Source organism: Denticeps clupeoides, chromosome 10 (genome assembly GCF_900700375.1).
Source record: "Denticeps clupeoides chromosome 10, fDenClu1.1, whole genome shotgun sequence".
In the NCBI taxonomy this organism is placed as follows: domain Eukaryota; kingdom Metazoa; phylum Chordata; class Actinopteri; order Clupeiformes; family Denticipitidae; genus Denticeps; species Denticeps clupeoides.
In genome coordinates this window covers 443625-470134 of record NC_041716.1, presented here as the reverse complement: position 1 = coordinate 470134, position 26510 = coordinate 443625, and the positions used below count along the sequence as shown (strand labels likewise).

The following is a 26510-nucleotide window of genomic DNA, read 5'->3' as shown; positions in this document are numbered from 1 at the left end:
AAGAGTTTCTCTGCAGGATGTTGGTGAAAATAAATCCGTGATCAACATGTCGAGTATGTATGATGTGCTGCCAGCAGGGGGCGCTGCGCGTCTCCACGCCACACCTTCATTACGGTAACGTAGCCGACGGACCCGGACCAATCGGGATCAGGCTCGTCAATTAACCGACGCGGGCCAATCAGCAGCACGCACCCCCCCCTCCCTCGACTAATTGAATCCGGCCAATCAGCGCGCAGCCTCGCGTCGGCGCTTAATTGAAGCGCGGGAGATTTCCCGCGTGAAGGTGGTCGAGGGGGCGTGGCCCTGGGTGAATATTCAGAGTCTCGCAGCGGGCGCGTGTTTGTGTGTGTGTGTGTGTGTGTGTGTGTGTGTGTGTGTGTATAGCCCGGATGTAAACGCCACATGGACCCGAGGCCGATCGCCGGAACCGGAGCGCGCGCCCGCGCCCGCGCGCGCCGCCGTGGTCGGTCGGTCGACCGCAGCCGAGTCGAAGCGTCGTCATGTCCGAAGTTGTGCCCCGCGGCGAGGAGGACATCCGCGGTTACGGGGAGGATGGAGAGCTGGACGCGCAGGTCGACGGCGAGAACATGGAGGAGGAGGAGAAGAAGAAGAAGAAGAGAGCCCCGAAACTGGGGGAGATTGGCAGGAGCAAGAGAGGTAGAATAAAATAAATTACTTCAAATCTTTATGTCACGTACACAGTCGTGCACGGTAGGATCAGCAGTGAGATGCTTTAACGACTGTACAGACCTCAATATTGCAAATATCGCAAGTAACAATGAACCAATGTGCAAATATTGCAAACAACCAAATATTACACTTTTATGTCTAACATAAAATGTGTAACAGGTGGGGTGAAGGTGTGCAAATGAGTGAAGTCAAAGTATAAAATGAAAAATAAAATTTTTTTCACAAGAGTAAAAAGAGAAGATTTTGTGCAAAAATTCTGGGGGGACGATTGAGTCCAGGGTGGCGGTGGCCTAGTGGGTACCACACTCGCCTATAAACCAGAAGACCCAGGTTCAAACCCCACTTACTACCATCGTGTCCCTGAGCAGGACACTTAACCCCGAGTGTCCCCAGGGGGGGACTGTTCCCATAGCTACTCTGGATGAGGGCGTGTGGTAAATGGCGTAAATGTAAATGAGTGGTTGGAAGTGAAAGTGAAAGTTGTGTGTAGTGTTGGTCCTCGTCCTCTCTGTGTTGCGTCTCTGTCCCCGATCGCTGTTTTACGCTGGTTTCCAGCACCTGGTAAAATACTTTATATGACTTCTGTTGATCAGGATAATGAAGCCGCGTGTCTGCGTCTGCAGGTGTGAGGAGGTGGGACAAGTTCTGCGGGTAAATGTTCCTCTTGAACCTTTTTCCAGTGGTGGTGGAGGACGACCGGATCGACGAGGTTCTGGAAGGAACGCCGGCCGAAGCCCCGCCCGGAGACTAGGACCTCGCCGAGGCGGCGGCGGGAAGGGGAACGTGACAGCAGGGTGGAGGACGGGGACGTCCCGCTTTGACTGCGCCATGGACGGATGGCAGCATCAGGAACGTGCAGGAACGTGCCCGGCACCACCGCTCTCTCCCGGTTCCGACCGGCATCTGTGTTTTGCATGGTGGACGTTGCTCGCTGTTTTGTGCAGAATGAAACGTTCTTTTGGCTTCTCCCGGGCTTCTCCTGCTCGTCCTCCGGAACGGGCGGCGCCCCGCCGTTTTCCGGGGTGCTCCTCTAACTGTCGCATGAATCGGGCTCCAGTGCCTGTTTTAAAGTGGTCCTGGCAATGAAAATGTGAATAAATCTGGTGTTTTGCAGTGCGCCTGTGTGTACGTGTGTGGAATGTGTGAACTTTGAGGGCTCCTGAGGGCCACGTGAGGACATCAGACCAGCGTTCCCACCAGAAGAAGGGTTTAAAAGGGGGAACGGAAGGAAGTCACCGCTTTTGAAGGTTTCGCTGCCGGTGCTTTGCTTCAAGTTCCTTTTGCAAGAAGAATCACTGCAAAAAGTTGAGAACATCTGGATGTTGGACCAGGAGCTGCACTGAGCATCTCGGCTGATCTTATGGGCGGTTCCATCGCTGAAGCTGTTCTGCCAGATGATTCCGACGTGTGACTGTAGCTCTGCAGTCCTCTGTGTCCCAGAACGTTCTAGAAGACGTCCCGTCAACCTCGGCCTCTGTGTTTGCTGGGTCAATGGCCGCGGTGACACTCCTCTCAGTAGAACTTTGGACAGGTTCTCCGCCACGTGTCTGTGTGTAGAGCACGTGTTTGAGGTGCGGGCGGGGCAGGTGATCCACGGCCCATAATGCCATTTGGCGTGAGTGCGGCTCCACAGATGTGAGAGTGGCTGCCATGGCAACAGCTGGCTTGGAGCGTGGACGGCGCCTGGCTCGGTCCTGGTGAACCTCGGCGGGCCTCAGGTGTCCCCTCGGTATGAACTTTGTGCGTAAACACGGAATTTGTCCCTCTGCCGAGCTCCACTGGAGGTTGTTTTTGCTTCTCCTTCCTGCACTGAAGACTCAGAAACGAGAAGTTCACCGACTGTTGCTATGGAAACCTCCGGTTGCAGAGCGCTGTCCTACTTATCCCACGATCTGTAGGAGGCGCTTGGAGTGAGAAGATTTGAATCCCCGTGAGGTGGTTCTGGATTAGAACGTTTGGTGAACTGGTGGAGATCGATCCAGAACATCATATCAACTTTCCCTCATCCTGGTGGAGAACATTAATCAGAAGAAGATGCTCTGTTGTCAGCTTTTATAAAAATCTATAAAAAAAACATGAACTCATCCACCTTACTCTATATAGTCATTACTTATCTATTTAATTAGGAAATGAAAAGATAATTAAATTCCTCTCACAAGCATGAAGTGAAGGTCCTTCACCGGTTCTCCATGTGGGTGAATTGTTCTATGCTGTAGGTTTGTGAGAGGGACGTGGGACGTGTGTTTGAATGACGAAGGTAGCGTCCCCACACACACAGTTAAATACAGGGGACACGATTCACCGTGTCACACGTGACAACTACTCACTGTCACCTCAATTCCACCTTCGTCACAGTGGGGCTCCGAACCTCGGTTTTCTTTTACTGTCCCCATAAATGAATCTTTCCTGCCCAGGATGTGGAGATGTGGTCCGTATCGTGGTACGTTCTGATACTGGAGATGAAGTGATGTGTTGGAGAAGAAACAGATCAAATACCACTTCATAAAAGGTGTCCCTGAGCAGGACACTTAACCCTGAGTGTCTCCAGGGGGACTGTCCCTGTCACTACAAGATGGAACTTCCATACATACAAAATCATGGTAAACGGATCTTATTAATCGAGTCGAATCCAATATCCGTACTATCTTTTTCTGGAGAGTAAAATAACGTGAAATAAAGAATAAACTATTTTTCAGAGCCGCACGTGTTGCTTGTCCACGCAGCTTCTTGGTCCAAAAAGGGATGGTGTGAAAAATGAAGAATTTGTTATCTTTCAAACGGCCGAGTGTCCGGATCACCAGAATTCCTATAAACCAGTTTCCCGGATAAAAAGGTTTTTTTGAGTAGTTTCCCGTCACAATTTAATCATCACTCGGTCCGTGTTTTAGCCGGACGTTGTCCCGGACGCCCACGCGGGGTTAACCAAACAGGACAGAGTCCCGGACTGTCCGACCTGCACCACGGCGGCATCGTAGGGATTCTGCGCGGTGAAAGACGCACACACACACACACAGTTCGTAGCGTTACGTGGTTTTTATAAACGCATAACGGGGGCGTCGTCTTCCGACCGAGGCCTCAGGCCGCGGGCGTCGGCTCCTGCGGAAAAGGACGGTTTTCGCGTGAGGAACGGTGGAATTGACTCCCGGCCCGGCGCACAGATTGTCGATTGTTCGTCACCTGGTCCGTAGGAAGGAAGCGGCGGGCGAGCTGAGTGCAGTTCAGTCGAGGGACGTTGAGGTCGCCGCAGGCCGCATCCAGCACGCTCGCCAAGTGGGCCTGAGGATGGATTTAAAAAGCATGAAAACGAAACGGCCGCAATCGTCTGGAACGCTAGAAATGCTCCGTATATCTCTGCGAATGCACGTACGGCGGGTTCGGAGCCATTGGAGGGTATTCGCTTGACCACGTACTCCAGCAGCGCTTCGCAGAGGCTGCAGCATCTCGCCACCGGCCCCTGGAATCAAGGGGACCGGGTTATCGCCACGTCCGCAACACACCGCAGTTATTAATGCGCCAGGGAGGCAGACCTTCAGCGGGGCGTCGCCTCCGTCCAGGGGGTGCGGGATCCCGAGGCCCTGTCCGGAGAAAAGAGCGGCTCGCTAGTACTTATTACAACACAGAAGAGATTAAAAATGCAAACCTTTCTCCTGGGTCCCTCCAGTGGGTGGATGACCCCGATGCGCTGTGGGGACGAGGAATATGCAAATTTATGACAATTTTATTTAAAAATAGAAAAATAATATTTCACGTTACACACCCTCCTCTGCTCATTTTCTTTCTCCTGTAAAAAAAAACAGCAGGTTAGGCATCTGCATTTGCCTCCTTTTTATCGATTATGGTATTTAATATTCCGATATTTGCAGTCATTGATTATGGTTCTGATTCTGAGTCACAGTTCCATATTTTCCTGAAGAACGGATGGATAATTTCACTTTTCACAGATCATTTGAAATACTGACCTGCTCTGGTTTTTTATCGTTCGCCTCACTGGGCTGTGAAAGAAAAAGAATCAATTTTACCGTAAAGTGGTTATACAAGATTATACACAGTCTAGAGTTTTAGTTCTCAAAAGTGCTTATTTCTTCATGAATGATGTGTTCAGCCCATCATAATGCAACATAACCTCTCACATCTGACAAGTTTCTAGGAGAACTGGATGGGAAATGAGCGATTTAGTAAATTCAGATAAACGGCTGCATCTGCATATAAAACCACAGGGAAAATAACAATTATCTTCCAAATAATGTGCTTTTTACACGGCTCCTTATCGATCCTTCAGGAGGCACTCAGTGTCTCATTTTTTTGGAGCCCATGAACATTACCAACTTACTTCTAGTCGTGCTGTGAATGAGTTCCAAATGAGTTACAGCACAGGAATAGAATGAAAGCAGGAGAAGAAAGGAAGTAAAAGCTCATTTTAATATCTGAATAACATAAAGAGAAACTCACCATCAGACATGCTGCCAGACCAATACACACCACACTCAGACCCAGAACTGTCCTCATTGTCACCGCCACTTCTGGACACGCAGGACCAGTGTCCTGATATTAGGTGTGAATAAGGAGGGGCAGCAGAGACCCAGTCCTGAACTTAACCCTTTAAGGGACGAGTCACATGTGAGCCACATAAAGTACAGCAGAACATAAGAGATTAAATCAATTTTCCCCAATTTTCCTTCGGAATCAATGAAGTATGGAAATGTAGTTTAAGACAGCATGGAAATACTGTGCAATGGTTATAACGAATGCATGTGAATGTAAATATGAATATCAATCTGTAGCGAACAGAAGGGAGTAGTACAAATATGCAATTTGTAAAAAAAAAAAAAAAAGTAAAAAACAGGAGTACATGAAAGTGAATTGTGCGACGTAGATCTGTGGTTCTCCACCACCTAAAATATAAAAAAAACAGCAGCACAGGCCTATTGAATGAATTTAAGTGTCTAATTTTAAACTGTCAGTACTGCAGCCAAACACACAGCAGGATATTAACTGCATTAATAATAATTATTCAGTACTAGCATGTTCAGAGATTTGAAGAACCAGCGTTTTATACTTCTAGTCCGATTCACGGGTCACATGCAGCCCCTCCCCACCATGTGATGTGAAGGATCTGATCAAGCCCCGCCTGCTTAAACTGCGATGTCCGTATCTTCACATTACATTAAATTCAACGTAAATGTAAACGTCAGCTTAAATGAATAGTGTATAATGTTCAATAATTCAACCCATAATTTAGTGTATATGTTCAGTAGTTCAACCCGTAATTCAGTGTATATGTTGAGTAATTCAACCCGTAATTCAGTGTATATGTTCAGTAATTCAACCCGTAATTCAGCGTATATGTTCACTAGTTCAACCCGTAATTCAGTGTATATGTTCAGTAGTTCAAACCGTAATTCAGCCTATATGTTCAGTAATTCAACCCATAATTCAGTGTATATGTTCAGTAGTTCAACCCGTAATTCAGCGTATATGTTCAGTAATTCAACCCATAATTCAGTGTATATGTTCAGTAGTTCAAACCGTAATTCAGCCTATATGTTCAGTAATTCAACCCATAATTCAGTGTATATGTTCAGTAGTTCAACCCGTAATTCAGCGTATATGTTCAGTAATTCAACCCATAATTCAGTGTATATGTTCAGTAATTCAACCCATAATTCAGTGTATATGTTCAGTAGTTTATCTCGTAATTCAGCGTATATGTTCAGTAATTCAACCCGTAATTCAGCGTTTATGTTCACTAGTTCAACCCGTAATTCAGTGTTTATGTGCAGTAAATCAAACCATAAATCAGTGTATATGTGTCACGTCCATGCGGGCATGACGCGGCGGGTGAACGGAGAGGAGGACGAAGAGTGACGAGGAACGAAGGACGCTTTCACCTGACATCATGGAACAGGGGTTTAATGGTGAATCACAGGACAGGGGAGACATCCGAGACGTAGACACTGGTGAACACGGAACATAACTTCAAAGACCTGACAGCGGACAGAAACGAACAGGGCAGCTTTATACAATTAAACACAGGTGAGAACGATTAGGGAACATTACACATGACAACAATGAAACTCCGGTCCGGATCCTGGACCGGAGTAACCCCCATTTCGGACCGGATCCTGACAATATGTTCAGTAGTTCAACCCGTAATTCAGTGTTTATGTGCAGTAAATCAAACCGTAATTCAGTGTATATGTTCAGTAGTTCAACATGTTCAGTAATTCAACCTGTAATTCAGTGTATATGTTCAGTAGTTCAAACCGAAATTCAGTGTATATGTTCAGTAATTTAACCCGTAATTCAGCATATATGTTCAGTAGTTCAACCCGTAATTCAGTGTATATGTTCAGTAGTTCAACCCGTAATTCAGTGTTTATGTTAGGTAAATCAAACCATAATTCAGTGTATATGTTCAGTAATTCAACCTGTAATTCAGTGTATATGTTCAGTAGTTCAACATGTTCAGTAGTTCAAACCGTAATTCAGTGTATATGATCAGTAATTTAACCCGTAATTCAGCATATATGTTCAGTAGTTCAACCCGTAATTCAGTGTATATGTTCAGTAGTTCAACCCGTAATTCAGTGTTTATTTTCGGTAAATCAAACCATAATTCAGTGTATATGTTCAGTAATTCAACCTGTAATTCAGTGTATATGTTCAGTAGTTCAACATGTTCAGTAGTTCAAACCGTAATTCAGTGTATATGTTCAGTAGTTCAACATGTTCAGTAATTTAACCCGTAATTTAGTATATATGTGTTGAATGGTTGATTGATTCCATTCGAATGTGTGTGTGATAATTGTAATGACTGGTTTTGGGCACCTAGCCCTGTGTGACCTTAGTCACCACCTGCCAACGGTGCATGATGCCCATTGCTGTCCTGGACAAAAGAAGAATGATCCTCACTGGTCAGTCATAGTATGCAAAACTGCAATTTATGGAGGGACACTTTGAACTGGTTTGAGGTCCATGAGGTTTGCGATTCAGAACTTTACATCGATGCAGAACTGAAGACAGCGTTCTTAACAGAAGAACATTGAAGATATTTCCTCAATTGTTCTAATCCTAACCCTAACTCTTATCCACTTTTTATCACTTTGTGATATGTACAAAAAATGATAAGTGATAATGATAAATAGTGCCAAATATAGCTAATAACTAATTGCTAAAGCAAAAATCACTGATATTACTGAAATCTGTGATGTTGAATGTCATGATAATGACATATGATCCTTGGCCACCATCCGTAGTTTGGATGAGTGTGTTATGCAGGTTTATTCAATAGAATGCAGCTAATTACAGCAAAATAATTTCATCTCCCCGCCGTTGCCATGGTGACTCCTGCTCTCCGCCAGTCCCAGGAGATTCTTAATTTCCAAAGAGGTCCAGAGGCAACGGCGCAGCGGTCCTTGCTGCCAGTGTCGGGTGTGATGGCCAATTCCTGCAGCCTTTCTTACATAAAGCACAATATATTCAGAATTATACAACTTTAGAATTACTTTATAAATGCTCACTTCATCGTACTAAACTTTATAAAATATCCATTTACATTTACTGCATACCAGGGGGACAGTCCCTGAGACATGCTCAGGGACACAATGGTAGTAAGTGAGGTTCGAACCTGGAACTTCCGGTTTATATGTGAGTGTGTTTACTTGCTAGGCTCCTACCACCCTACTAACATCCTGTCTGCTGTTCCCACCCTCATCAGACCAAGGAGTGTTTAAAAATGATTTTTATTCCCTGTAGAAATAAGGATAATTCCTGTCTTTTTCAAAATGTCCCAACTAATTTATTACTTTATCACGTCATCCCTCTGAGAAAACTTATTACAACATTGACGGTCATCAAGCCCAACTGCCTTTTTTCTAAAGGTGTCTGCGTGAAGACATGAACATAGATGCTGGAACAATAACTCCAATAAGATCGTGAAGAATTTGGTTAACGTCGGTGAGAGCACGTTTCCATGGAGACGACAGCAGCGACGGTCATGAGCATAACAGAATCCTCCAGACTCACTAGTGGAATCAGGAACTTTCATTCTTCTGTGGTCTTTTTTTTTTTTTATAATAAAAATGTGAAATATTTAAAAACCGTGTGTTCTGCGGGCCAGGTGTAAAATACAGGCAGTGTGGCGTTGGATCACTATTCTAAACTCGTCTCAACTCTTAAAGTGTAGAGGAAGTAATATCAAATGACCAGAGATACGCAGCTGAGAATTCAGTTTCTCCGGTACTGTTGCTGAGATGTAGGAACTCCATCATGCATCACGCTCAGGTCCGTTCTTTCCTGAAACGTGAGTACGACATTACAGTTCGTCCTGGTTTATTACGTCCTTAATGTCGGTTTTCAGCTGCGCTGAGATCATTGGGCCCAGAGGGTTTTCAGGCCAGCAGCTTTACGTTCCACTCTACACCTATGCAGATATTCCCTGACCTGGCCCCACCATGTGATGCTGACCTCCTGCTTTTAATGCTGATGTCACGGCTTCATGGTGAGCAGTCAGCTGAGGTTAAATCCGGGGAACCCTGCACCCTGGCCCATGTTCAATGCGCGGCCGTAGTGCTGAGAACATCAGGGTGCAGGACGGAGAACGTCTGTTCGGAATGTGTGGAGCAGCATCTACTGGCTGAGGGGTGAACTGCTGAAGAACCCGTCGATCTCCACGCTGAAATACAACGCAAACTCAACGTGGAGCTTCACTCCAGCTCCCAGAATGCACCAGTCACTCAGAATTAGTGGATTGTTGCTGATCTCTGTGTGACTTAAAACACCCTCACTGAGGAACTTTAAAAGTCGACCTGCTGTCCACTCGTAGCCGCTGTTGCTAAGCAACGTCACCCGGGCAGCAGCTTGTCACGTTCTGTTGCGTAAACAACGCAGTAATTTACAGAGGTGACTCCTCCCAGCCAATAAAACGCCACGTTCAGGGGAATTTATCAAATTAACTACTATATTGTTGAATATGTGTGGACGGTTATTGGACAAACCATCACTAAGCCTGCACTGACACCACTTGCAGGCTCACTCTACCCTGGAAGGGGGTCCCTCTCTCTATCACTCCTTCCCAACGTTCCTTCCTTTCTTTTTTTAGTGTGCAGAAGTGTGTTGGGGTGTCAACTGTAGGGCCTGTCAAAGCCCATTGAGACGTTCTGTACGTGATTATGGGATTTATAATAAGTAAATGTTGCTGTTGGTGCCCTAGCTACGTTCCCAGAAGGAAATAAGAATGCCGAGACCGCACTTTGAACACCAGCTCAGATATTTAATCACATCCAGTTAGTTGCAGCATCACTGTACGTGCACACCGACTCTACAGGCACTTAACAGCATTTATATAATAAACAGAACACAATTTAACCATAGAAATGATGCGAGAAGAGACCGTTTTCCACCAGCGTACGACGAAGATACGAAGCAGGGAGCAGGCAACAGTCAGTCTCCACGTACCTGAGTGATATTTACATTCAGTTCCAGTCTGACATGCATCGGAAAAAAGAAACGGTTTTTAATTTAGCCGTGACCACAGAAGACTACATCAGATCAAGAAACCTGTGCAAACCAGAGGATGCAATTCCAGAACGAAGTTACGTATCACACGTCTTACAGCTGATATGGCGACTGCATATTTACCTGTTTAGGTTCATTTCACGACACACGGAGGTTTCTAGAAAACAGTGACGCTAAACAGGTGTTTTTGGTTGGAACGGATAAAGAAACACAAGCGTAACGCCACACACGACGAACGTCTCACCGGTCTCTGCATTGTCAGTGTGGAGAGGCACTTCTGGTCTGAGACTGAGACGCAAGTGACATGCTGACGCGAGCATCTGAATAGACCGACAGACTGCGGTGAATGTCTATGGATGACAGCTCTGCTACGCGATCAAGAACACGACTTCTTCTTACGAGGATGATGATGATGATGATGGCATGTTGTGTGTGTATATATATTCGCTGAAGCATACAAAGTGGCAGTGCTACATAACAAGGCATGTGCTGAACGGCAAGTTTGGCATAGGTACATTTAATACCGATAACGTAGAGAAGATCGGGTGTGTAAACTGGTCGATTATACTCAGGCCCGGCTCTTGGCATCATGGCATAGTCTGGGTGACACTGGCACACCGTTAGACGCTGTTGGGGTTGTAGCACAGCATGTTGAGCTGCAGGTTCTCGTCCCAGTGCCGCAGGATGATGAAGAGCTGATTGGCCGCGGCCTTGACCGCCGCCAGGTCCCGCCCCTCTGGGACGGACTGCGCGTCCAGCCACATGCTGGCTTTGGCGGCCGCCAGCTCCCATTCGATGAAGTAGCTGGCTGAGCTGTGCTCCAGCCAGGCCAGAGCGACCGCCGTGGCCCAGACCATGCCCTCCGGTTCAGGCTTGCCCGGCGTCCCCGAGGCCTCCGGCTCCGAAGCGCGGCTGCCGTCCCCAAGCAGGGCTGTGGACGGTTCGTTCGGGAACTGTGGGTCTGTCCCAGGACTAGGACTCTTGAGAGACGCGTTGTGTCGGCTGACAGTTAACTCCTCTTGGTCTTCAGATGGAGGGTCATGGGTCTGGTCGCCCGTGTGGCAGTTTGTCCGGCGGCTGGAGGAGTGGCTGAGTTGGCTCAGGCTAACTCGGTGTCTGGTGAAGGGGGACGTCCATTTTAGCTTGTCCATCGGCACGTTTATGGCTTCACACAAAGCCACGTCCAGCACAAACGCTCCACTGGCCAACTGCAAGGATGCCTACCAGGAGCAGAATATTTGGAGAGGTTCACGTGGGCGAGCACCTGGACCTACGATGGTCAAATGTTACAATCTGGCCTTAATTCCTTTAGTTACGAATATTTAATAAGCTAATAAATATTCACAGATCGGACTTTTAAAAAAAAGGATCTGGCAAAAGCTGTAAATGTCGATTCAGGATGAAAACATTGTTTTAGAACCAGGTTGGACCTTTTAGGACCGGTCTGCATGGGTTAAAGCATCTGTACACGTTGTCACCGCCTGTCACCACTCACCAGGGGAACGTAGTCCTTGTTGTCATTCTCACCGTCGCTGGAGGAATCGCTGCTTTTGGCCGGAGTTCGGCACATGAACCCTCGGGCAGCTTTCGTCAGGAGTTTAGTCCGAGTCAGATTCAATCTTAGGGAGGAAAGGGGAAGACTTTTTGTCACTAAATGGACAAAGCAGCCAAACATCCAGGCGTCCTGCAGGTTGTCCATCAGACCCCAATTTGAATTCAGATGGAGGGCAGGAAGTGAAGCAGCAGTGAGGATCGGCCATCTGAAAAATACCTACAGAGCGGTCACTCAAATACCTGCTGGGCAATGAAGCGAAGCCCCGCCCACACGAGAGATTTGTGGCAAAAGTCCAACCATATTCGTAAAACGGGGCTGAGCGACTGAAAAGCCAGCAGCGAAACTGACAATTCCAACCTTTTATTTTACGTTTCAGCGTTGGATTTTTGGTTGATATTTGGAAAGTTTTGTTTCCATAATTATGCCGCAGCGCCCCAATATTTATCCACGGCACAGTAGCACCTCACTATGTTAGATGAATCTCACTCTTACCAGTCATCAGAACTACTCGTAAAACAGTATAGGAAGGAACATCTTCCTCTGTTGTTTGGTGTGAAGTGAATGTGATTAGTTGTCACATGACAGGCGCCCGGGGAGCAGTGTGTGGGGACGGTACCTTCATCAAGGGGACCTCGTGGCACCTTATGGTGGCTTATGATTATGGGTCGGCTTCCTTACCCGCCACTTCCCCAAAAATGTATTTTTAAAGGACGGACTGTCCACCCAGACCCTGGGTGTAAATCCGTACAATACTGACGTATTCTCCATTTTCAGTTCTGAATTCGCGCCACCTTCGCTCGTCATCAACATCACGGGACTGAAAGCCAGCTTTTGTCTGGTCTTCTGACCGATAGGATCCTGAGCCACAGATTGACCCTTCAGAGACTTGTGTCCCACAGAGACGTTTACTGCTAGCCAGATAAAGACCTGAGAAGGCCATTAGGAGGAGAGGAAATAGCCGACAGTTCAAATGACAAAATTGTCTCTTTTGATTGAACTTGAGGACACGCGAAACAGAGAAGGATTTGTATTCGCCTTCATTCACTCACCTTGCAGAAAAAAGGCTTTCCATAGATCTCTGTGAGTGTTCAGAGGTCACAGACGGACTCTTCTGGAAGGCTGAAAGAGAAGTGGACCAAGTCAAGTTACAGTTGCTTCGCTTTGCCACCCGAAAGACAGGCACGTCCCCAACTTTTCTACTTTTGCGCCGTCCTGCCTCGGTCGATAATGTTGTGATCACCTTCTGTGAAGCTACAGTTGTTCCAGCCCGAGGAAGACGGCGTGCTGCAGGGTGAAGGGGTGTCCTCAGCATCTGCAGAAACACAGGGTATTATTAGCATGTGTGAAAATAGCATCAGAATCAGGTTTATTGGCGTATTGGAGTATAACAATACACACGTGTCCAATACACAACCAGTGTTGCCAAACGACTTTGGTGAAATTGTTGACTACCCTCAGCTACTTTTTGTAGGGTTCAGTATGATGTCACGTTACATCGATGGACCAATCATAAATCTTCCTTGGTTATGGATGGCAATGATTTGACTGCCTGGCAACATGCTAAGAAAGACGCGCGCCGTTTTATGTGTAGAAAAAAAAGTGTAAAAACTACATTAACATCTCAAACACCTTTAGCTACTTTAAAATGTCCGTATTGGGTATTGAGAAGAAAGGAAAGACCACCATTTAAATGCAAATGAACGTGTGTCGCCATCTAGGTACATCTCACGACTTTCTGGGTACATTTCTGCCACATTCTGTAGGAGAAGGTGGGCAACACTGCTTGTAATGTGTTCTGTTTCATTTATTGCTTCAAAACCAGACTGTGTTGGATCGACGACTGTGGTGTAGAACCAAGCCTTTCTTGGATAGAGGAGAAGTTGCCCTCCAACTTGAAGGTCTCCAACAGAACCGAACAGCCACAATTGTGTTGTTTGTGATCATCTTGAAGGAATCCGATGACCATGGAGACTATTAAACACCGGGTCCATGGAGGTGCAGATGTTCTTGTAGAGGGAGAAGAGCAGCATGGAGAGGAAACGTCACCCTTGGTGCGGACTTTCCTGAATCTGCTGTTGATCCCGTAGCAGATAGAGTTTAAAGGAGAGACGTCTGGACCCTGGACAATGTACAATCCCAGCTGGATGCTTGTTTAAACCAATCGTAATCATGACGAAAGCTGACGCCTGTCAGGTAGGGTGGTTTATGGGCACTGGCATCAAGATTCCGGATTAGGAGGTATAAACAGGGTACAGAATGTACAGAATGAAGTCCAATCAGGTTCTTACTTGCGGGCGGCGCGACGTCTTCGGACTCTGACGTACAACCGGACTGGGAACGTCCCAGTCCAACGGAGTAAATCCGGCTCTTCCTGCTGCCGGAGCGGGAGCTGCAGTGGGAGCCTCTCTTCGACTCGTCACCTGGAAAAAAAGCCAGAGATTCCAAACTGATCTTCTGACCGGAGCACTTCTGCATCTGGGCCACAGTTAAACTCAGCATCTCACCCAGGTTCAGGTACTCGATGTAGGTGGGAAGATACTCGTTGGAGTCCAGGTCTATGGGTACAAACGCTGTGTATTTGCTGAGGATGTTGCACGCCTTGCTTGTGTGAATTGCGTACAGCTGGTACCGCCGACCGGACCCTGGAACAGCATGTGACCAGTTACAGAAGCCACGTTTTCACGAAACCTTCCAAATGAACTGAGAAGTTCTCACCGCGTTCAACGTCACTCTCCCGCCCTGCCATCTGCTCGAAGTCCTGAATGATGGAGCGGCCCGCCAGGTGATGCAGGGTCTCGTTCCAGAGGTCTTCGTGGACCTTCTCTTCCCGCTCGCGTCCATTCAGATGAGGCTCCATGTCAAAGGTCACTTCCCACTTCACCGGCTTTCCGCAAAGCAGGCCTGAGACCACAGCTTTGCAGCGGCCCTGTCCCGCTGGCAGGAGAGGCTCCTGGGGTGTTTCAGCCTCGCACAGCTGATGCGAGTAGCCGTCTTTCAACAAAAAACAGGCCAGTCACACAACGTCCCCGTAACAGGTCGTAACCGTCACCTACGCCGGACGGACCTGCGTCTCCGGAGCTGCTCAGAGAAGGGCTGTCTGTGGAGGACCCGGTCTCCAGGGCCGGGTGGGTGTCTGGCTCCGCCTCTTCCGCAGCCCCTTCCTGCCGCGCTGGCGACCTCTGGCAGACAGACGAGGGTCCCCGAGAGGACGCTGCACACAGACTGGCCAGTTGTGGCTGTGTTGGGGAAAAAAAAGAGAATTAAATATTTCATAAAAACGTCTCCCGCTTTGTCGTGTACCGGCAGCCATGGAAACTGAGAGTTGTTCTCTTCCTCCGGAACATGTTCGTCTTTTTAGCATCTATTCCTGCACGCTCTCAAGTGCTTTCATGAACATCGCAGAGTCAATCAAGGACGTTCTTGCTCTTAATCGTGAATGCGTTTTCTGTTATTGATATCAGATGAGAGCTCATATAATGCTGGAGGGATTTTATTATATTATTTAGCACTTTTTTATTGCAGAATGCCATCATCTTGCCTTGTAAAATCCATAAATGTATATTTCGGGCAGTGACGTGGTGGCTTTACAGGGTGGGCCATTTACATGGAGCTTAATAAAATGGGAATGGTTGGTGACATTGAACACATTTTATAAGTGGTCAGAAATTTTTTTCTTGTGAAATTACCAATAAATTTGATGTGTCACATGACCCTCTTCCTATTGAAAAAACAAAAGTTGGATCCAAAGGCCAACTTCAAAATGGCCACTATGGTCACCACCCATCTTGAAAAGTTTGCCCCCTCACATCTACTAATGTGCCACAAACAGGACGTTAATGTCACCAACCATTCCCATTTTATTAAGGTGGATCCATAGAAATGGCCCATCCTGTACTTCCACTCTGGTCGTGCACAGTCATCCTGCGTTTTTCTGTAAGTTCTACCCACCAGAACCGTTTTTTTCCCCCCGCCTGTTCACCGCTGCAGGTCCATGCCTGCACATTTCGAGTCGTCTTGTCGTCATGTGGAGCTCGGTGCTGAGTTCTGGGGCATTACACACAAGGAAAATTACCAGCTCCGCTCTCACGCATCTATTAGGCCGGCGGGAGATGAAGTCCCCTGCTGCTCCACTGGAGCAGATCAGGAATTTCTCCTCTAATACATGAAGAACCTGGTCCCCTCCTGCCATTGCACACATACGCGCCATGTCGTGATGATAGTCGCTCACCTGGTAGTTCAGTCTCCACTGAGATCCGTGCTCCGGGCTCATCTGGCCAATCAGCTCCTGGACTTTAGCGCGCCGCAGTGGGTTTTTCCCCACCAGGGAGCTGGGGTCGCTCGGCGTATGTCCCCTCTTCGCCGGGGCGTAATCCACTATCTGGTTGGTGCTGTAGGCTCTTCTTCTGTGTGACGTCTTGAGGTCCACACCTGTCAAGGAATAATGTCCACTGCTGCTAAATGGAAAATGGATCTCGGTCTTAAATCCAAAAGAGTTGAGAACGTTAAGCTGAACTTCTACTGAACACCAGCAGGGACGTCTCTGCCAATAAGACACCACTGTTACCCGTCGTGTCCTGCTCCATGGCAAGAGGGCTGCTCTCAGACATGGTGTCCTGGTAGCGGTCGAACAGGGGTACGGTCTGCGTGTCCCTTTGTCCCCCCGTTGTGTCCTCCTCCTGGGAGTGGTAGAACACTGAACTGGCCGACTCGTTGGAGCGCATCATGCTGTAGCGCCGCCGCTTGTCCTGTTTTCGTGGGGGAGGGACGTGGATCAGGAGGGGAAGACAGATGTCCTCAGAAGATGGACGCCATTTTATACTGTACTACACTGTACCCCAAAGTGAACTTACAGACTTGGGGTTTTCATGGTAGCGCGTCGTGTCGCAGACCACACTGTAGCCAATCAGACGATCTCCTGGGAACAGGAAGGTGTTTCCAACAGGAGACAGCAGAACTTCCTTGGTTTCAGGATAAAGCCAGTCTATGGAGATGTCACTGAGCACTGGACACATGGACTTCTTCAGGGACTTGATCATCTGAGATTTAATTTATGGTCATCATGTCAGAAGAAGCTGGTCATCAGGAGATGAATTAATTGTTGATTGTAAAGCCACTCAGACGCCACAATTTGCACAGCGTGGGAAATTACTTCCCTGTGATATTCTGAATTAGCAGGTGTCACCGACCGGGACAAACGTGCCGCTGCAAACGCGAACCTTTGGCTGCAGTCGTTCCCCCACGGCCAAGAACTCCGAGCTCCCGTTGGAGACCGACGCCAGTCCTTCCACCAGCCGCCTGCAGGCGTTCGGCCCAATCCCAAACGTGTAGCACCTGCAGAGCAAAGACAGAGGGCCTGGGAGTGTGCTGAGAACCATACAAACATCTGCTGCCACCCCACATACAGTACAGGCCAAAAGTTTGGACACCTTCTCATTCGACCTGTTTTCTTTATCTTCATGACCATTTACGTTGGTAGATTCTCACTGAAGGCATCAAAACTATGAATGAACACATGTGGAGTTATGTACTTAACAAAAAGTGGGGACCTGACCTCCACAGTCACCGGACCTGAACCCAATCCAGATGGTTTGGGGTGAGCTGGACCAACAAGTGCTAAACACCTCTGGGAACAACACTGCTGGAGAAGCATTTCAGGTGACGACCTCTTGAAGCTCATCGAGAGAATGCCAAGAGTGTGTAAAGCAGTAATCAGAGCAAAGAAACTAGAATATAAAACATGTTTTCACTTATTTCACCTTTTTTTGTTAAGTACAGAACTCCACATGTGTTCATTCATAGTTTTGATGCCTTCAGTGAGAATCTACCAACGTAAATGGTCATGAAGACAAAGAAAATGCGTTGAATGAGAAGGTGTCCAAACGTTTGGCCTCTACTCTACGACCAAGCCAATAAACAAATGTTTTTAAATGAGGCTGCACTCCACGACAAGAAGGAGGTTCTACCTCCCAGTGGCAGATGATTGGGGACATGGATCACTGTCCATGATCCCGATATGCTGGAGAAACTGTTAGCAGATCCACCTGGTTGTTCAGATAGTGGTGTGCTAGAGACAACCAGTTTAGATCCAAGTCCACCAAGTCCCAATGTTGCCAAGGTTGGACGCTCAAACTATACATTCAGGAAGTAGTTTCTTTAAAATATGATTTCCTGCTGTTATGCCCCCCAGTGACCAATGTGTACTAAATTTGTAATGTCTTGCTCATATCTTACAAATTTGATGCAGATCTAAACTAGCGTTACCAATTTCTGCCCATTTTTTTTTACAGTTGGTCTACAGGCTCTTCAGTTTATGTGAACGTGCCAGACATTTTGTGAGGAGAAATATTTTTTAGAATCATTTGATTTGGGACACTTCGGATTTTCTTAGCAATCAGAACAAGAAGATTGAACAAAGACCTAGAACTAGTACCATTTCCTGAAAATAGAACCGTGACATATGTTTTAAAAAAAAGTTTCCATAAAGGATTTAGCAAGGACAAGAAATTGTGACCATGTCTCATTAAAGCACTGTCCCCACACACTGGTCCCCAGCCTGTCATGGTGCCCACTGCCCTCCAAGGGTGATGGTTAAATACAGAGGACACGTGTCACCATGTCACCGTGTGCTGTGCTGCAGTGTCATGGTCCATGGCCAAAAAAATTCAAAATTCAACCAAATTGTAATTTATCGCATATTTATCCATTTTTTTCATTTGTGCATCTAAGCCATTGATGATGTGAATTATATCACACACATCCGAGGGTGAACACCTGGTATCTAAAGCTGTCCATATGTTCTACATCTGATCCATTTATGTCCAGACTAAATCTCAGTCACTCAATTTGTAACTCTTCCACCACAAAAAATTATCTCCTGAAACGGAGAAACCGAGCGCCTGAAGAGGAAAGAAAAGGCTGCTGCTCCCTGCCGGGGTCTTCAGACCGGCAGGCCTTCGAAAAGACAGAAGACACTGCTGTGGCTGCAGAATGGTTTTTATATTTCTCCATTAATGATAATTAGAAGATGAACTGTGTTGAATTGTTATGTGTGATTTAAGTCAGGTTTTTTGGCATCCATGCATACATGTTTGGTGCACAGTCTGATCACTTTATGTACACTCTGTATATAGGATTTAGATTTTTTGCCTATTTATTGTACTGCACATTGTTTTCATCTCTATACACTTATAGACCTATGTACATTCTTACATACATTTATACATAGATATATTATTTATAAACAGTATAAATAAATTTGATAACTTGTACAATAACACTTACAATAACGCTTTTTTCTACTCTGTACTTGAGAGACACCGTCTACCGTAATCAAATTCCTTGTATGTGCTGCACTTACTTGGCCAACAAATATGATTCTAATTCTAATACTGATTTTCCTGCTTTGTGGAATTACGTGCCCTTCATTTACAAGTAAAAGATCATTCAGAGCCCTTTCAGGAATGTGCATGTTTCAGAAAAGCATTTAGAATCTGAAATAATGCACCTACTTATGAATTTTCTCTCCAGCAAAAAAAAAAAATCTGAATTCTGCTGGTTTTGTATTTGGTGCAACATGTTTCAGAGGTCAGTCGGGGTTTTCAACTCTCCATCATAGAGCAGCCTGAATGTCTGCAAGTAGCCATGACAACAGCGCCAACACTCTGACCAACGCTGCAAAGCACCACGCAGATTCCATTTTCAAAAATACATTTTTTTTTGCTTTTGTATTGCATTGTGGGTAGGCAAATTTCTTCTCTAAATTTCAGCAAGTAAGGATTACGTAAGCAGCGGCGTGTCAGTGAGAGGACGGTACCTGGTGAAACGGGCGTGGCTACGGGCCAGCTGGAGGACCTTCCCCGTGTCGCTGGCGCCGCCGTCGGTCAGCAGGAAGAGCAGGCGGGGGTGACCCCTCTGCACGGGCTGCTGCAGGATCCAGCTGAGGGGGGCGAGGATGTCCGTGCCCCCCATGTCGGCGCGGATCCTCCGGACGTGTTCGCAGGCCGCGGCTACCGTCTCCTGCGCCAGGATGAGAGGAGCCGTGGGACCGGTGTGTGCGGCGGTTCGTGGCTGATCTAACTGGCCTGAGGCCCCACCGGCGTCCTACCTCGTCGTACGGCTGGCTGGCGGAGAACAGGGCTTTGAAAGTGGACCCGAAGCCGACGATGTTGAAGAGGCATGCTGGGAACAGGCTCTTCAGGATCACGACCATGGCGTCCTGTCAAACACAGAGCAAGCTCGTACGCAGAGCGCCGCGGAAGCGGTTACAGGGGGGCAGAGGTGACTGCCGGGAGGGGGGGTGACATTAAAAGGTCAGCGTCGGCGTAAAGATATCGACCCCTGCCGAGGGGCACGTCGGAGCCAAGGTGATTGTGTCTGACCTTTTGCGTTCGAGCAGATTTACAGCATTGACCTCATCGGCGCTAATTGTGGTGCGAGTGTTGAGCCGTTAACGAAGGAGTCGGCATATTCCGCCTGATATCGGTTCTGCTGGAGAACCTCCTTCCACAATAGTTCATGGGTTAATGACGTTTCTTCGGCCTCATGACCATGAGCTCTCCCCAGGACTCCCCCATTTATTAACCGTCTGCATGGCTACCGTGTTCCAGCTGCTGCGTTTCACCGCAAATTACCCAGGAGCCCAATAGGAGTGACATATTTATTCGTATTTCCACGTATGTGTGTGCGGGTGTCAGGCCCAGCACGTCCTCACACCGTCCAGGCCGAGCCTGCACTTTCACGTAGTAAAGAAATGTGCCATAATTCACTTCTGTGCGTTATGAAATGCATGGAGGAATTTCTGCACCAGCAACTCCCCTCACAGTAGAATAAAATATCGTGCAAACATGCAAAAATAAACAAATATTTGCAATATCTTTCAGAATACAACTGTTAACAGAAAGCAGAGGTGAGTAAAGTAGCCCAAAAGTTTACTCCAAAATAATAGTAGAAAGTAGTCATCCAAAAAATTACTCGAGTTAGAGTATGTATGGAGTAATAAAACTACTCAAGGACTGAGTAACTGTCTGTGGATTGTAATATCTGATATATATTTTTAGAAACAATCTATGCAGACAGAAAAAATATAAATATGCAAATTCTGGAATTTCCTATTAATAATATTAAAAACAAGTATGATTTGTAGCTTATATATACAGTATGTTAATTAAAAGTGTTAACACTGATATATTAAATAAAACAGCTAAACGATAACGCTAATTCTATATATGCACCTCTAAATAACGCCTCTACTGAAAATGAAGTGATGGCATTTAACAAAATGTTTAACAAACGCTGAAAGAGTCGATATGAACGACTGGAATTCTGTATTCTTTCTGTAACCTTTGGTTTTAGCTCTGCAGATTCTCGCATCTGATATTTTTATTCCATATCTGCGCTGTGTGATGGGTTTGTGCCACATGGCTACGTCTGATTGGTGAAAAATAGTCATGTGATCGATCTACAGGCGGCATCTGTCTGGCAAATAAAAGGTTTTAAAAAAATAAGAGTCACGTTTCTGATTCACAAATGTACTGAAGGAAAAGTAAAAAGTACGGCGTTGTAAACCTGCTCATAAAGTATATATTTCAAAAAGTTACTCAAGTAAATGTAACTTGATACTACCCACCTCTGACAGTACGGGTTAGGGTTCGAGGTTAAGTTTAGGGGACATTGAGGAAGGGAGCTGGGTGCTAAAGTATGTGAAAAAGTAATAATATAGAAAATAATATTGCATTGCAATATAATAAAGGGACGGGAAGGGGAAATGTAGGGTGGGTAGGAAGAAGAAACTGCAGCACAGCACACAGTGACACGGTGAAATGTTCTTCTGTATTTAACCGTCACCCTTGGTGAGCAGTGGGCACCATGACAGGCGCCCGGGGACCAGCGGTTGGGGACGGGACCTTCATCAAGGGGACCTCGGTGGCACCTTGGCGACCCGGGATTAGAGGCTCAGGGTTAGAACAGCATACCTTCACACGGGTGATGTTCATCCCGCTCATACTCCCACTGCGGTCAATCAGAAAGATGAACTCGCCCTGCGTTCTCTTCAGGTCAGAGGTCACAGACCTTAGATCTGGACAGAAATTGAGCATGACCACCGGGCTGTGGAGGATGTCCTTGTGGAGCCTCTTGTGGATGATATCTACCTGCAGAAGATGAGAGAAGACCACTCAAAATTCACTTTCAAGGCTCTCTAGATGTACACTATTACACGAACCTCCCATTTAAAGATCTAATGATGCAAATGAAAACAAGAAATTAATGTTATAGCTCCTATTACAATTTTTCATTAAATCATAATTTGAGTTTAACTAGAATTTAACTACAATTTCATTGCCTGTTACCCAGTGGCATTTACAATTAATATGAATAATATGACTTCTTTCAGTCCCTGAAGGAAAATCTTTAACCAGACGGCCCCGCGGCTATTGTACCCAAAACGAGTTTGGCTCTTCGATCCAGGAGCATCTTTAAGAGCGGTACTTCACCCTCGCTCGGCAGCACCACGGGGAGAGGATCCTAACAGTGAGCCGCCGACCTGTCCAGGTTTCCATAGAAACTCCTTTTTATTGCCGGTCATTTCAGCACTGCTGCCTCCTGTCGAGGTATGCTGGTCACTTAAAGATCTGATTGCCCGTGGCTTTGTACGGTGAAGACGCCCACGCTGACATCAATGGGATTTTAACAAAGAACCGGCCAGTCAGAGTGACCACTGTACAAATGTATTTTCAAACTTCATCATTATTATTTTGATATATTGAAAACAATAGCGCATCTTACTCATAAAGTCCTGGGTGTGGAAATGCAACAGGAAATTTGATTTACCTTCAAATTCCGATGCAATTATAATGCATTATTACACCATTTTCAGGCAGCTTGAATTGCTTTTGCTGGAAACGGCATCAAGGTTTGTCATAGCAACAATCCACATCAGTAGCAGCGAATATCTAAAAATATGCAACTCTTTTAGATTTATTGTGTTAAAGGTCCCCTGTCATGAAAATGTGACATTGTGGGATTATTTAATATTAATATGAGAGTGTATGGTCAGTGTCTAGAAATGGCGATAGGTGTAAAGAGTGTTTTGCTTGACCTGCTTCATCGTTCAGAGAGCGGCAGCTCAGACGGTCTGATCTGGAATTTGTCCCCTTATGACGTCATAAGGGGAAAGGTTACCTCCCCTCCCTGGAGACACTCGGGGTTAAGTGTCTTGCTCAGGGACACGATGGTAGTAAGTGGGGTTTGAACCTGGGTCTTCTGGTTCTTAGGTGGCTGTGTTACCCGCTAGGCTACTACACCCTATGTGTTTGTACTAACCTATAAAAATGAGCACAAATGTATTTTTTAGTTCCGTCACGCGATACTCTGAAAAACCAGCGGGTTCGTTTTATTTTTTCTGGAAAAACGTGTCACGACTTCCTGTCTGCGGCAAACATCATTTCCGCGAATGTCCCTCAACTTCAATTGGCCACTCTCCTCCTGGCCCCGCCCTCTCTCCTCCTCATTAGCATTTAAAGCTACAGACGGTGAAATGGCACCCTGGGAAATCTCATTGTGGGACTGGATCAAAGTGGCAGTAATTCTGCACCAAGACTGAATTTCGGAAAGAGACGTCAGATACAGAATTAGGGGACCAACAAGACATCAAGATATAAAAGCAAAGAAAATGTATGTTGAAAAAGTGAATTTTTTCACTTGTGGCTCCTGTGTTTTGGTGAATGTACGTGCGTCTCCCACCTTCTTCTCGTTGCTGGGGTCCTTCTTGGTGGCCCTGATGAAGCCGCTGCGGCCCCTCAGGTGCTCGTCGTACTCCTCCAGGGTCATGTCCCCGTCCTCGACCAGCACGTGCGGCAGGTGGGGCTCTGTTGGCGGCAGGAAGTGTGTGACTCATCTCTGCTGAATGGAGACCGAATTCATCTTATTCATCTCACTTCTGGGGCGTAATGAGGAGACTAGTGGGACACTGTACACCTGTAACCATGGCGACTGGTGTGTTTATATCGTTCATTAATTCACTCCTCCCACTCAGGCCTTAACGCCCACCGGCCCCCAAAAAGCAGCATTCTGACGAAGAGCCGCATTTGAACGCGGCCATCAGCCTTCGGCCATGTGGTCACTGGAGCTCTGATGACCCCTGCACCCACATGGCCGCTGATGTCAGCCTCTGAGGACACGGAGGGAGAAAGAGGACGAGGAGGACCGTGGATGTCTCATCTGTCTGTGCTGAGCAAGAGGCCTGATGGGATTAAAACGGCGTTCAGTAGCTGCTGATCTAATAAACCTCCGTCTCTCTGCAGCCCGGCAGGTTGAGCGTGAAGCTTCTACGCTACGTTGGCTGGACGGGTGTGCGGGCGTGGCAGCTGCCTGGACGCTACGCACCGCTGGGGTAGATGAGGATTTCCACCGGGCAGTCGTAGGTGTACTTGTCGGCCAGAGTCACGACGATGTTGGTGGCGGAGCGGGCGTCCGGGTCGGCGTCCGCTCGGATGGCGTGGGACGGGCTCTCCACACCTGCACGGACAGGGGACGTCACTGGTAAAACGGCGGCCGTGGACATTTTCAATAGGAACTGGTCTATGTAACATGAAACGACCTGCCAGGAGGTACGGGCCTCTGATCTGCAGCTGGAAGCTGAAGTCATAGTCAATGGAGTTGATGGACTCGTCCTCCAGAAGCCACGTCAGGGACAGCTGTCCACTCGAGGGCGTGTGGTCATGTGACCCCTGGGGACAGGGCTGTTTTTCTCTCCTGTGAGGAGATCTATGACTTTACTCCATGTCCTCTGGACCTTCTCACGACATACGCGTGGTTTTACCTTGTGCTTGGAGAGAAGGCTTGCTCCTCTTTCACGGACCTCTGGACCCTGGGTGTGCACGCTGGTGGGGACGTCACCCGAATGCCCCCGTTCGGCAGCGTAAACAGCTCAGAGGACGTGCTGACCAGAACGTTGACGGTCTCCAAGGGAGGGATGAGCCCCAGGTTCACCGCCAACACCGTCCTTTCCAGGTCCTCGTCGACCACAATGTTCCCTGTAACATGACAGTCCTGTTAACCCTCAAAGCACCATTAGGACGAGGGATCCATATGGAGACGGAAGGTCCTCACCACCACCACACTGCAACGTTCCGTTGGCAGAAGAGCAGCCGTCAAAGTAACAGTCGTCGATCTTCGTCTTGTCCTTAATCTGCACAGTGATGATCTGGTTGGAAATCATCGCCTCGAAGCCCACCACCGTGGAGCATTCCTCCAGAGGATAAACGAAGAACCCTGCAGACACGCCAGCAGAGCGATCAATGCAGCAAACAAACGTCACCAACAAGGTCAGCTACACGTGCACACGGAGGACGTCTGGACGTAAACTCACCCTCCACCGCGTGATCCTCAATGTTGTTGTACGTCAAGGACGCCGTCATGGCGAGCGTGTAGCCCCTGACGCAGGACGTGATCTCGGAGACGCTGAGGGGCAGGGCAGTCCCCTTCCCTATGTTGATCAGGCCAGGCATGGTGGTGCTTTCAGGTCTCGAACGCTTCGAACCGACACAGACGGGCCCACGGATCAACACGACCTTCCAGCAACTTCTACAGAGTTCACAGAACACGACCGAGCAAAAAGTTCCGGTTCCGATGTTAACGGTGAAATATTGAGGAACAGAGGAACAAGGACCAATTAGCCATGAGCTCCAATGACCTGAACACCTGGTAAAACTAGCGGTAAATTCTCATTTCCCCACAATCTGGTGCATCAGAAAATGTGCGCTTGTTTGACCATGATTATTTCTTCTCTATTCGAAGGTAGTTTAACGCCAAGAGAGAAATTTAACAAACATCTAAACTGAGAAAACACCAGAATGAAGCTTCTACTTGAGGTGAAGAAGTTCCACGTCGGGAGTTTAAACCCATGGCGCCTGCACCAGGGTATGAGGGCAGCAGCACGGATGGACTCCTTATCAGATCTCAACCAACACTGTCAACAAAGGCAACTGGCACATCAAAGATGGAGGATGAGAGGTCCATGTGGGTCCATCAAAAGAAAAGAGGATCTGCTAGTTTAAATCCGGACCAGAACACTGCCACCCTCTTGCAGAAACATGCACCTTCTCAGAGGAAAACGGCGCGTTTGGAAATGAAAAGTGGCCGGGACCGAATCATCAGAAGCTCCTGAGGAACAGGCTGGATGGAAAAACGGCGAGCGGCGGGCACCTGTTGCTGCGGAGAACAGCTCCATGCAGTGAACATGCGGCTCTTACCTCGTTTACTGCTTCTCTCCACCTTGGTCAGATGCTGCTCCTCCAGCAGCTGGGCGTCTAAACGGAGAGGGACATGTGGTTACGGGAAGAAGCCCTCGGCGTCAGGACGCCACCCACCCTCTCTCTCTCTCTCTCTCTCTCTCTCTGTGATTAATCAGGGGTTCAGGGGGGACAGCCCTCCGACAACACAGCCACCCCTCTTTGAACCCCATCAAATCTGATCATCCGGGTCGTACCTGCAAAGCCCCATCACACCATCACACCAGCACAGCCAGCGAAACACCGTGTGAGTCTGTTTTTCTGGAGGGGTAACCATGACAATCAATATAGAGCAGACATCAGGTTGCCATGTGTTCTTCTCTCTCTCTCCCCTCTCTTTCTCTCCCTCTCCCCCCCCCTCTCCCTCTTTCTCTCCCTTTCTCCCCTGTCTCTCCCCCCCCCCCCCCCCCCTCTCTCCCTCCCTCTCTCTCTTGGCACTAACTGTTTCAGTCCTCTGGTTT

The 26510-nt window shown here is 47.4% G+C and overlaps 2 protein-coding genes and 1 long non-coding RNA gene across 3 annotated transcripts; 1 reads left to right on the top strand and 2 right to left on the bottom strand.

The window, feature by feature from the left end:
• The first annotated feature begins 463 nt into the window (after positions 1–463).
• Positions 464–1806, top strand: LOC114798693 (calcium/calmodulin-dependent protein kinase II inhibitor 1-like). The gene is made up of 2 exons (XM_028994599.1): positions 464–657; positions 1371–1806. Exons 1-2 carry the CDS (start codon positions 501–503, stop codon positions 1439–1441), a joined length of 228 nt encoding a protein of 75 aa, XP_028850432.1. The 5' UTR covers positions 464–500; the 3' UTR covers positions 1442–1806.
• A 2525-nt stretch (positions 1807–4331) lies between these two features.
• On the bottom strand, positions 4332–5191 carry LOC114797718 (uncharacterized). The gene is made up of 4 exons (XR_003750973.1): positions 5140–5191; positions 4650–4682; positions 4448–4471; positions 4332–4372 (listed from the first exon to the last, which is right to left on the bottom strand). It is a non-coding gene; the product is annotated as an uncharacterized LOC114797718 (long non-coding RNA).
• Positions 5192–10006: 4815 nt separating this feature from the next.
• Positions 10007–26285, bottom strand: LOC114798864 (von Willebrand factor A domain-containing protein 5B1-like). The gene is made up of 23 exons (XM_028994903.1): positions 26247–26285; positions 26011–26067; positions 25128–25290; positions 24869–25030; positions 24579–24792; positions 24357–24511; positions 24143–24274; positions 23501–23625; positions 21733–21909; positions 19866–19976; positions 19575–19777; positions 16978–17092; positions 16612–16797; positions 16326–16506; positions 15990–16189; positions 14826–14997; positions 14477–14752; positions 14266–14403; positions 14050–14181; positions 13002–13073; positions 12811–12880; positions 11702–11825; positions 10007–11426 (listed from the first exon to the last, which is right to left on the bottom strand). Exons 3-23 carry the CDS (start codon positions 25264–25266, stop codon positions 10827–10829), a joined length of 3684 nt encoding a protein of 1227 aa, XP_028850736.1. The 5' UTR covers positions 25267–25290; positions 26011–26067; positions 26247–26285; the 3' UTR covers positions 10007–10826.
• Positions 26286–26510: the final 225 nt, after the last annotated feature.

Coding starts and splice junctions, on each gene's coding strand:
- LOC114798693 (XM_028994599.1), top strand. CDS start 501: ATGTCCGAAGTTGTGCCCCGCGGCGAGGAGGACATCCGCGGTTACGGG. Junction 658..1,370: donor GATTGGCAGGAGCAAGAGAG/GTAGAATAAAAT, acceptor ACCTTTTTCCAG/TGGTGGTGGAGGACGACCGG.
- LOC114798864 (XM_028994903.1), bottom strand. CDS start 25,266: ATGCCTGGCCTGATCAACATAGGGAAGGGGACTGCCCTGCCCCTCAGC. Junction 14,404..14,476: donor GGAGAGTGACGTTGAACGCG/GTGAGAACTTCT, acceptor ATGCTGTTCCAG/GGTCCGGTCGGCGGTACCAG. Junction 11,427..11,701: donor ACAAGGACTACGTTCCCCTG/GTGAGTGGTGAC, acceptor TGCTCCTGGTAG/GCATCCTTGCAGTTGGCCAG.